Source organism: Mustela nigripes, chromosome 5, assembly GCF_022355385.1.
Source record: "Mustela nigripes isolate SB6536 chromosome 5, MUSNIG.SB6536, whole genome shotgun sequence".
Lineage (NCBI taxonomy): Eukaryota > Metazoa > Chordata > Mammalia > Carnivora > Mustelidae > Mustela > Mustela nigripes.
In genome coordinates, this window is record NC_081561.1 from 38,524,411 (window position 1) to 38,536,690 (window position 12,280).

A 12,280-nucleotide genomic window follows, 5' to 3' on the forward strand; every position below is an offset into this window, starting at 1 on the left:
ACAAACCAGCCCTTACGAGGGAAAGATTGAAAATCAGCCCTGTGTGGAATGCTAAAGGAAGTTTAGCCTTTCTAAGAGAAGGGGTGGTGGCACTGAGTTCCATGGCCGATGCCTGATGACAGAAGGCAACACGTTTCAGTTTCTTTGGTCAACCCAAGAGAGAAGTGCAGTTTTTCCTTGCATCATCTGTCTCTCCAGCAGGTTCCAGAAGGCAAGACTAGATGTACATTCTTTCACTATTATAATCCCAGAGCCTCGTAAAGTGCCCAGTCCATAGTGAGCTCACTAAATGCTTGTTGAATAAAGAGACAGTTCTAGTGACACCTGGGTAGCTCAGTCAGTGAAGCATCTGCCTTTGGCTTAGGTCATGATCCTGGGGTCCTGGAATCAAGTCCCGCATCAGGCTCCTCACTCAGCAGGGAGCCTGCTTCTCCCTCTGCCTGCCTCTCTCTTTCTCTCTCTGACAAATAAATAAATAAAATCCTTAAAAAAAAAAAAAAAAAAAAGGCAGCTCTATAGTACCCTGGACTCACTACAGTGACTACTGAATGTCACCTCTTATTCACCCTTTAGCAGTACAGAAACATTTCAGGAACCTCTCATATAGCTTATATAGTAAGCTACAGCTTTTATTTGTAATTGCTACAAGCCTTTAGTTGAAAACACAAAACTTAATGACAAAATCTTTACATGACAACATCTAATGCTGCTGAAGATATTGGGTATTATACAGAATAGAAGGGGAAACAAGGATAAAACAGAATTAGAAGTATGTATCAAGATGTCTAGAAATGAACTAGTAATTCCACGGTGAAAAATTAATCTTACGGAAATAATTCTAAACACAGAGAAAAACAACTTTCCTGCATGTTGTGGCATTATTTATAATGATAAAAATCTGGAGGTAATGTAAAGGTCTATGTAGAAAAGACATGAGCATGGGGTGAATCTTTCAACACTAGCACAGACAAGGTATGGATCATGATACAATACACAAAGCAGCTTTCCCCATATTTGGGATTATTTCCAAGGGAACTGTTAAGGTTCAGAGAACTTCAACAACTCCTCAGAAACTACCCATCTTACAAATATATAATTTGGCATTTCCTACTTGTGAAGGGTTATTATATTTTTTTTAAAAAACATAAAATGCAAATGAAAATAGCTTCTAATAGCTCTTTTTTTCCCTGTGTAAAGCTGTAAAACTAAATAGCCCCTGCTTCCAGAAAGCAACCACCAATTTAATGAAAGAGAGGGACAGAGAGAGAAGATTTCTCTTCACTGGAGATTTATTTGCCAAAAAAGCTAAGGGGACCATATCTGTCCATTACACCACTATGTCTAGCTATGCTATCCAAGCTCATAAAATCTTATTAAAGTTAATTGGTGTTGATTATCTTTTCACACATAGTGTAATTTCCCCTTCATTCTTAGGAACTGTTTCAGTTGCAAAAGACACCAGCCCACGGGAACCATCCTCAATCAGAGAGACTACAGACTAGAAACATGTAAAAGCTCTCCCATCTCCCCTCTTTTGGCTAACAGGTCACAACATTCTAATCTGCTGAACTTAATATGGCCTCAAAATCCTCAACACAGTATTTTGGAAAGCCACTAGCCCTCAGTTACAAAACCTAAGGAATAAGGCTCTTTACTGTCCTTGAATTCAATAATAAATAAGGAAATTTTGTTTCCCTGCTACATTTGAAATCAAATGATTTCCCCATTGGCCAGTCAAAAAACAGAGTTTTGCCCCTTTAGAATCAACAATATGTGGGAATTCAACATTTATCAGCTCATAAAATATTCAACTACTAAGACATTTGTATTTCATTGACACATTTTTATTTAAAACATGTTTCTATAGAAGCAACTAAAAAAAAGGTAAAAACTACACTACACCAAGAAAATAAGGTGCTCCGTAGTATGTGCACGTTTTGTGTACATTTTCTCTCAAAATTTCACCACTTTGCCTGGGTAATTGCCAAAACACTATTTAAAGATAATCAGAGTATAATCATCTGGGATACAGCTCTCAACATATATGTAAATAATGAACTATTTCTTTTGCACAACCAGGGATACTTGGAGATACAAAAAGACAAGGAAACCTCCTCTAAAAGATAATTCAAAAAAACTAGGTAGTATGCCACCCGGAATCTCTTAACCAATACTTTCGTTTGCTATCCCAAGGGCTACTGAAGAAATGGATACAAATTTAAAACAAAACCAAACATACAAATTCCCCTGAGATGTTCTTTGAGCCTGTGTCACCGTTAAGTGTATAGTAATGTGTATCTGTAGGGTCCCTGTAAAAGTCGCCCTTGGGATTCCCCTGTTAAGTCAGGCTCAAGGTGCTGAGGGTGCCGAAAAGGAACTGACCAACACGCTTATTAAATCTCTCCCCTCATGAATCTCAGCTGGAAGATGACAGAACTATAAAAATCATTTCAGGCACAGAAAGAATCCTCATTTTCCATATAAAATAGCATCTGCCTTTCCCATATTGATTTTGCAAGGCAGCTTATTTACAAACACATAAATAGCTGCAACTTTACTCCAGTCTCATTGAAAAATCAAAATGGCATCACGCAAGAGAAGCCTCCTAGCATACTTGGCTCAGTGAGTGAAATGTAAATGGAGATGAGCCAAGCTACTTGACACTGGCTAGTCAGCTTAACCAGATACCCTCCAGTTTCCTGTAGTAGAAGTACCAGGGTTCTGCTCTGCAGAGCCAGGGAATTTACTTCCATTGATAGCCCAGGGATCACTCCACGATTTAGAGCTAAAGGTCGGAAACTAAGTGTCAGACTGGCTGATATCTATTCTCATGCATATTCAAAGAGGAACAGCACTGCCTAAATGAGGCAGCAAGATTTCCAGTGTAACTACCTAAAATTAGCTAAATCTTCTTATATTCAGTTCCAGTAAATTTTAAAGTTTTCCCTCCAATCCTTTAGCCACCTGGACAGAACTCAGGCTCAGTGGGAAACTTTAAACAGGAGTTTAAATTGTCAGAAAGAAGGCAGGAGAAAAAATGCGCCTTAATTTTTGAACAGAATTTATTGCCTTTCTTAAATTCTTCAATTAAAATTATCTACTACTAGTTTAAAAAAATCTAAATCTCTCTCTCTATGATACATATGAGATACGTATTGACTTTCCTTTACTGGATATGAATTCCCAAACACAGACCTGCTATATACCCTGAGGGTTTAATGCCTGCCTATGAAGCCGCCTAGAAACTGCCCACAGCAGCACAGCCCTGTGCGGTCCTATCTGCTGAAATGCCTCACCTGACGATCACCCATTCTATCCCCCGACAGCAGATGACTCTCTTCTTTAACATTCTTATTTCTTACCAATTAATGTGCAGTTTACGTTTAAGGAACTACATCATTAAACTAAATGCATCTAAAGTATCACAAAATAGAAGGTTTAAAAGAAAATTTTCTCAAAAAAAAGGTGAGCAAGGGAGTTAGTTTACACAGAGCATCTGAGAATAGGCAACAAGATGATTAATGCTGTTTCCCTCTGAGAATTCAAATGTGAAGATTTTCAGCAACCCTGTTTGGTAACTTAAATATTAGGAAACAGCCATATATGTTTTCACACAAACACATCTGTGTTGGGGATTAAACCAGAGTTTTAATGCTTTTTCGCTGCAGTATATTCATAAATTGGAATGTTCCTTTTAGACTCAAAGACTAAATATCATAACCATATATGCTCTATCTACCTTCAGGATAACTCAAGCTTTCTGAATTACTGTGTATCCATCCTTCAATCACATAGGGACCATGGGGGAAGTATTATTGCCCTGTATAGTTCCTGACCAATTATCAGTACTTAATGGCACATGATACTTTTTTTCTTTTAATCTCAGAATTATCAGTGGGAAACAAACAGTACAGATAACAAAGGGAAACTTTGGTAATTCAATTTTGAAATACAGTATGTATCAAGACCATCTCATAGTCACGTTATCATCTTATTTTACTATGTATTCCACATAATATAGAAGAGGAATACCAAAGGGCTATGTTCTTTTGTTTTAATTTATCATGAAGCATACTAAATGTAGAAATGATTTCAATAAATACCAGACTTTTGTCTCTAACTCTACATTGCATCTTATGTTTTAAAGTTCACATTTGAAAATCTTGCTTTGGTTGTATCTATTTTAAACATAAATAACACTTCTTCAAAATGAACTTAATTTCTATTCTGCAAAGATTACACCCATATCTGTATCAGTGAATGTCATTTATACCATAGAATAAGATCAGATTGCAGGGATTATTAAAAATAACAAATATAAAAATAGCCCACTTAGCACAGCATTCAAGTAAGGATGATACCACTGAGAGTTTTTATTTTTAAACAAATTAGTTGGAATTTCCTTAGAAAATAGTTTACATAGTATTATCAAAATGTAAAGAAAAATTATTATTTTACTTACATGGTATCTCTAACAAGAAATGCACTTCCCAATTTGAAACAGGTTTTATCACCTTCACAAAATGCACGTCTCAAAGAAAAGCGCTCCCCGAGGTCAAAACCTACAAAATGTGACAAATGATTTAATCCAGTAATTTTGTTAAATTTAGGAAACCACAGAGATACTGATATCTGTAAATAGGACTTTTTTTTATTGTTGTTGTCCTTATCTATAGAATGATTTATTTCAAATAAAATCCTGTTGTTTGGGATCACCAATATTACTTGATTTCATTTTTCTCCTTTTAGTATGTATACAAGAGGATGAAATACGTTTCAAAAGACTCAAATATTAATTTGCTTTGACTTAGCAATTCTCCTAAGAAAATAATCAGAGCAGTTCATTGTAACATCTCTAATGTCTAAAGACAAAAATTAGTTAAGTAAAAAATACCACAATTCAACTGAAAGTTAAGCAGTCTTGTTTTTTAAACAATCATGCCTTAGAAGAATATATGTTGATGTGGGGAAATATATGTTGCCTTAGAAGAATATATGTTGATATGCTTTGATTTCAACTTCAATAAACATATTAATGATTATATGTGTGTGTGTGAAAGAGGGAGGGAGGGAAAGGAAGACAGAGGAAGACGAGGAATGGTACACCAAAATGGGAACCATGGCTATCTTTGGGGAGGAAGATCTTTCTCATAAATTTCTTTTTCTTTTTTCAAAATTTCTACAATGGATACAACTTCTGTAATTTTAAATAACTTTTTTTTTTTCCTCTAAGAGGCTGAGTTGTTCTTAGTTAATACTCTGCTCTTAACACTTTTTTCTACATCACTTATCTTCTTTATTTTTAATCTCTCATACTGATGTTATCTTAAATTACAATGCCAAAGAGTCCCTTGTGATTTAATACACACCTGGTGAGAATTTCACACAAAATACTTCTTTGCCAAGAATTATAATTATAATGCTTACCTGAAACTTCAAGTTTATTTTTGTTGTCCTGGGTAAACGGATGTCCCTCTGTTCTCAGTAAAGGACACTGTTTTTCTATTAAAAAAAAAAAATTGAAAATTGAATATGTACACTTCATTTTTAGTTGATTTTCTTTTCAAATAAGTTTAAATCAGACAATACAATTAGAAACAAGATAAAATGAAAATAATAAACCATTTTACTAACGTTCTATAGATTGAGGATAAGAATATTACCCACCTCAGAGTATGTTTGTGAGGATTACGTATGGCTGGTATAGACTCAACACTTTTGTTAGCTGTTATTACTACTATTATTATTATTACTATTACAACTACTATTGCTCTAACTTTCTAATTGTTGCTATTCATTTTTGACATTAGGAAATTATCTAGCTTCAACATCATTAAATTTTTATATTCAAAACATATTCTAATATTAAAACAAATAAACCAATATTATATTTGAACACAGATTTGATTCAGGTTTCCTTGCCAGGTGATACTGAACTTTAGATCGGAAGGGGACTGCTATGGACTGAATGTGTCCCTCTAAAATCCATATGTTTAAGTTTTGATCCCCAATATGATGGCATTTAGAGGTGGGGCCTTTGGGAAGTAATTGGGTTTGTATGAGGACATAAAAGTGGAGCCTTCCTGATAGAATCAGTGTCCTAATAAGGGGATGGAGAAATAGGAACTCCTTCACTCCCTACCATATAAGGAAACCGAGAACCTGGCTATGCTGGAATCCTGATCTCGAGCTTCCCAGCCTCCAGGTCTGCATGAAATAAATGTTTGTTCTTTAAGCCATGCAGCCTATGGTATTCTTAGAACAGCCTGAACTGACTAAAACAGCAATATATATGGAAGTTATCACAATAAAACTAAAAAGCAAAGACATCTGCCATACAAAAGTGGCATATAATTGTAAAAATTGGGTAAAAGCATTGAGAAAGTGTTAATTATGTGCTAGGGCACCTAATAATAATTAAAAAAAAAAAAAGATAAACTTAGTCTCCACTCATATTGAGTGTACCTACTCAACACTACCACATATAGAGTAACGAACATGCATACATTAAGTTTTGGTTATTTGAGGTTTGTTAAACCTAATTCAGGGTAGATTCTAAGAAGGTAATAGTTAATTCAGACAAAAATGTGGCCAATTTTTAGACTATGCCAAGGTAACTGTATAACTGGACAGATATTCTTAAAATTAACTATCAACTACTAATTAATTAACTATTTTGGCATCACACAACCACAACCTTAACTCTCCATGTCTAAAATTCACTTGTGTTTAATGATCTAAAAGTTTTCAATACAGAGGGGAGACAAACTGCTTAAAACTAAATGGATCTCTTGCTCTACTGAAAAGTGGCAAGTACTGAATCCCAAGTTCAACGGCTCAGCTCCTCAGCCCTTCATTTAACAAATGTATCATGAACGTCAGGGGTGGTGACAGGGTATCCTCTAAATATATTTAACTAGAAAAATAAATCAGATTCCAAATAGCGCTGTCATTTAATCAGATTTAAAAGTTGCAATACACATACGTGAAATTGTAGTACTGAATAACTGTAGCTACTTAGCTACTTTGGAAACTCCTATCTCAGAGGTCTTAAGGGTAATGTGGGTCCAAAATGATAGTGAAATTAGCTATTCTGTAAACATTGCCAATTTTTTTTTAATCCAAAAGCATAGTCATTTTTTTAAAAACCAAGCATCTCATCAAGAAAATTGAAAATTTGAAGAACTGAAAATTAAAGAACTTTGTCAAGGGAGATTAAGTCCTAAATAAGTGAAGGGATAAACCAAGTATTTACACTGGAAAACTCAATTGACTTAAGATGTCAATTCTGACTTTTATCTCTAGATTCAGTACGATCCCAATTAAAAATCCCAACAGGGGGGCAAATAGTGTGTGTATGTGTGAGAGAGAGAAACTGACAAGCTGAACTCCAAGAAAACGAGAAGATTTGAGGCAAAAATGAAGAACAAGCTGGAGAACTTAAAGTATCAGATACCAGAAATGTTTATAACGTGGGATTGGTGCACATCTAAAGAGGTCAGTGGAACAGCGTAGAGAGTCCAAAAACAGACCTGTGTACATGTTGGTTCTCTTATTTGCCAAAAAGAAGCCATTGTAATTCAGTGGGAAAAGGATGGTCTTTACAGTAAATGTTTCTGGGTGAACTGCATCTTCACATAGGAAAACACTGAACTTTGATTCTTACCTCATACCATGCAGAGAAATAAATTAGTGATGATATCAGACCTAACTAAGAAAGGTAAAACAATAAAGGGCTACAGAAAAACAGAAGATGTTCATGAACCTGAGGAAGCAAAGGTTTCTTAAAGGGATACAGAAAGCACAGATTACAAAAGACTGATAAACTGGACTTCATTAAAATTAAAATACTTATAAATCAAAGGACAACATTAAAAGAGTGAAAAGGAGCCCTAGGTCCTATAGAACCATAGAGACATAGATTGTTTCATACAATACAGACTATTGTAATACATATATCTGATTATGTATCATATCCAGAATATACAAAGAACTCTCACAAATCACTAAAAAAAAATCTGGAAATTCTATTTTGAAAATGCACAAAAATTTAAGCACTTCACAAAAGTCAAGATCCAAATTGGCGACCTGCATATGAAAAGGTGCTCAACATCATTAATAATCAGGAAAATGCAAATTCTGAGCCGCAATGAGAAACTGCTAAATGACTAGAACAAAAATCTGACAGCACCATGACTAAAACCCATGACTGTGAGATCAAGACCTGAGATGAGACCAAGGGTCAGATGCGTAACCAAATGAGCCACCTAGGCACCCCCATCACTGTTCTTTTCTAACAGGCATTGAGGAAAATTGTTTTCCTTATTGTAGTGACAAAACCAATAAGATAACCTTTGCTTCATGATTAGAGTTGGGAAGGTGAGGAGTAGCAATTTACCACACATGCAGAACTGGTTTGTTTTCTTTTCATAAACAGAGCAAAGAAGAAGCTTTAGGTGTTTCACATTTTTTTTTTTTTTTTAAGGCTAAAACAGACTCTGTTGGGCTGAGGAGGAAGCAGGCCTTTTTATTTTATTGTTACTGGTTGCCCGAAGACCTCCCATATATTTCGTACTTGGATAACACCTCTGATAAAAGATTATAGAGTATCCTGGGTGAGGAGAAAAACACTGGTTAACAAATATAGGTAAAGATCATCAGACCAAAATATAACAAAAATATTATGGAAAAGTGATCAAACAAGTAAAAAAAAGAAGTGAGAACACAGCTATTTTAACAAAAAAGTCACAAAAGGGGTCACAAAATATTCACAGCTTCTTGTGAGTTTGTTGTTGTTTTTGTTGTTATTGTTTTAATACAAAGCTGCTCCTCCAAAGAATACCTGTTAGGAGCTATAATTTTTTTTTTTTTTTAATAATTGGGAAACTTTCTTCCACTTTAAAAATTCAAGAGTAATAAAGTGTATTTGCCAGTTACATGGTACCACATTGAACATGAGGAATTCTTACAAACACAAAATAAAAGTTCAGCATACTTTCTACGCTGAGTTTAAGAGTGCAGTGTGTGTCAATTAATTAAAGCCAAATTTCAGAATAACAGTTTTTCCTTGTAATTTATAAAAAACTAATTTTACAATCTATATGCTCATGGTCTAGGGCCTAAGTTTATAATCAATTCCATCTAGATGTTTTACCATAAGAAAAAAATGTTTTTTAACCTGATGTTTTACCATAAGAAAAAGAAATGGCATTCTATCATCTCTCCTTTTACCAAGTCTGGCTTTTTGTTTTGGTTTGGGTTTTTGTTTTTTAGATGGGGGAGGGTGAGAGATCTTCAAGCGAGCTCCACACCCAGCACAGAGCCAAAGGAGTCCGTTTAACCTACTCAGCCACCCAGGAGCCCCTGGGTTGGAAGACGGATTTGCTGCTTTTCCTTACCCTGGTTTTCTGTTTTTATTACTTTTGATGGTAACTCAGTACTTTGGCCACAGACCAGATTTAGGAAAGTAGAACAAAAAGGAGAACCTTTAATTTTTCTATATATAAACTTCTATCATAGCGGAAAGTTTTAAGAAACTGAATAAAACAAGTTTTAAGATCTACATAATGTATATTTTTAATTCTCTTCCCCACCCTCTTTTGACAACTGAGCTGAAACTGCCACATTCAAATTGTTTACCTACAATATGAAAATGTATAAATATGTCTTAACTCACAATCTCAATATAATAGTAAAACTGATAAGATTGGGAAATAACTGAATTCTCAATAGCTTCAAGATTTTAAATTCCAAGGCATATTGAATCTTTTCATATTACTTTTGAATTCTGCCCCAACTGAAACAATATCCCAAGTATAATTAAGCATTCCATAGAGCTAAAATAAAGCAATTAGAAGGCTCAATTTATCCTTCGTATATTTAGGTTTAACAGTAGACTGCTGACAACTTCACAGACTCCAGAGTTGAAACCCTAGCCTCTCCCTCAGATTTGTTATATCTTATTTTTAGATGTAATCACTTCCCTCCGGTAAATGGTTACTGACCACACGCGCAGGTCTGCACATGAGGAAACTAAAAAGGGAACTTTGCACTTGTGAATCAGAGACACAAGACACAATGAGAGCCCCCTGTCAGGCCATGCCCAGCGTGTCATATTCTTCAATAATCCCCTTGACAGTGCTGTGCTGACATTTTCAATTAATGCAAATGATACCTGAAGTTAAGCAATTTCCATGGCACGTTCAGGATGTGTTGCTTCAGGAACACGTTCTCTCAAACGGCCTGATAAAAATCAATGCTTCATTTTTGTCTGTATTAATTTCCCTCAGTGCTTCATGTTATGTGAATCTTGTTAGGGTTCAGATTAACTCTGAATTCATACTTCTTAGGAAAATCTTTCAGAAAGATCACTTTGGTACAGTTAATTGGACCAGAATATATGTATTTCAGGAGTCCTACATACAGTATAACCTGATTAAAGAGTTGAGATACCAAAGCTGAAAAAGCAGAACATTCTGGGGAATCCCAAAATGGGGAAGTTTCAGTCACACAAGATGATTAGGTTCTGGATATCTGCTGTGCAACATTGTGTGCCGATAGTCAACAATACTGAGTTACACACTTAGATATTTAAGTGTTGTGTTCCTACCACAACTTTTTAAGAAACAGTTACTAGAGCCAAAAATAACAAAAAAGAAAAGAAAATGAAATAAAGGGAATATGGTAGCATAAGATGCAAGACAAAGAAAAGGAAAAAAAGAAGAAAAAAAATGTCAATTAATATTCCAGGTCAGACACATTGCATTAGATTCACCTGGGGAGCTAGTTAAAAATGTAAATTGCTGAATCCCACCCCAGCCAGTCCTGCATAATGGCAGCCTCAGAGTGGGATTTAGAAATCAATACCCCAGATGATTTTTGCTCAAACTAAAATTATAAATACATTTATTGTAGATCCTTCAAATCATTAGGAAGAACATTTATTATGCACTAGTATGTCCCTAAAAACTATGTCCTGCTCAACCAGAGATTCATTTTCCTTTCTAACCAAAGAAGTCCTACCCCTCTGTTTCAGTTGCAAATCGCATTACTTACTAGTGTTCTTAAAAGGAAGAGACATAAAGAAGTTAAAAGTAGTGACATTATCAGAACGAACCCTCCTTGTCCTATGGACTTCCTTTTGTCTGAGTCACTTCTGATTTATTTCTCACTGAAGAAGGAAAGTGTTTTCCCCCCAAAATATATGACAACCTCAGAATATCATTGATACAGTGGTAGAATATTCAAACTTTTATGCAGATTATTAGGAAATGCACCTCCTGCCAAATTAATATAAAAGTCATAAAGACTTACATAACGCGGAGAGACTAAGACTTGTTATATCTTTATAAGAGATTGTTTTGATTCTATATGTGCTTCAAACTCAAAAGTCTCTACCAGGCTGTGTTTATACCTGTTTAGCAAAATGTATTAAAGGTATATTCAAAAGAATAAACACAGTAAGACTCAGTTTTAGAATACATCATCATATGTGACCATCGTCAGAATTCATCTTATGTGATCCTTTGCATAGGAGAGTTGAAGTCTCTCTTTGCTTAGCAAATGGCTTCTCCAATGTGTCTAGTTTGACTTACAAGTACATCTAAATCAGTAATTTACAACTCAAGAGTTCAAGAAAGGTTTTCCAACTTAGCCACATAGCCATTTTTAAAAATCGGAGGTGAGAGTAAATGTTTTAAACTGCCGTCAAGCCATTTAGAAAGATTTGTGAAGTTCATAATTTAACAACTGCAAATAAATATCTATTTAGTTCAAAAAGTGCTCTAACGGCTGTCAATCTTTTGTTCATTTCATCTAAGATACTATAAAACTTACATATAATTAAACTACATTTCTTTTTATATCTCCTATTCTGTTTTTCCCTTTTCCCTAATTAAGATTAGGCATGTTCCTGGTTAAACCTAATTAGTGATAGACTTATGTATTTCTAATTTGAATAACTTATAACAAAGGGGAAAAGGAGAAAAAGACACACAGAGAGGCATGCACATACATTTATATTTGTAAACATCAAGGAGAGAAAAGAAAGTCTATTTAGCCTAATATGCATATGGGAAAATGAGGTAGTTTTAGAAATTCTCAATGTGAAACATAAAAGGTCAATGGGGAAAAACAATGAATTCTTTATTTTGTACTAGTAGATTTAATCTATGGCCTCCTCACCCCCAACAATGTATCTCACAAAACAAACTGAGGGTTGCCGGCGGGGGGGGGGAGGCCATAGATTAAATCTACTAGTACAAAATAAAGAATTCATTGT

The 12,280-nt window shown here is 34.9% G+C and overlaps 1 protein-coding gene across 1 annotated transcript in view; it reads right to left on the reverse strand.

Annotated features, from left to right (window-relative positions):
- The window catches only part of COL19A1 (collagen type XIX alpha 1 chain), a 308,387-nt gene that overhangs the window by 295,426 nt on the left and 681 nt on the right, over nt 1-12,280 (reverse strand). Inside the window, exons 2-3 of the mRNA XM_059399023.1 lie at nt 5,428-5,502; nt 4,463-4,562 (exon numbers count right to left, since the gene is read on the reverse strand). Of these exons, the coding sequence (XP_059255006.1) occupies nt 4,463-4,562; nt 5,428-5,502 (175 nt within the window). The remainder of the gene's footprint in view (nt 1-4,462; nt 4,563-5,427; nt 5,503-12,280) is intronic.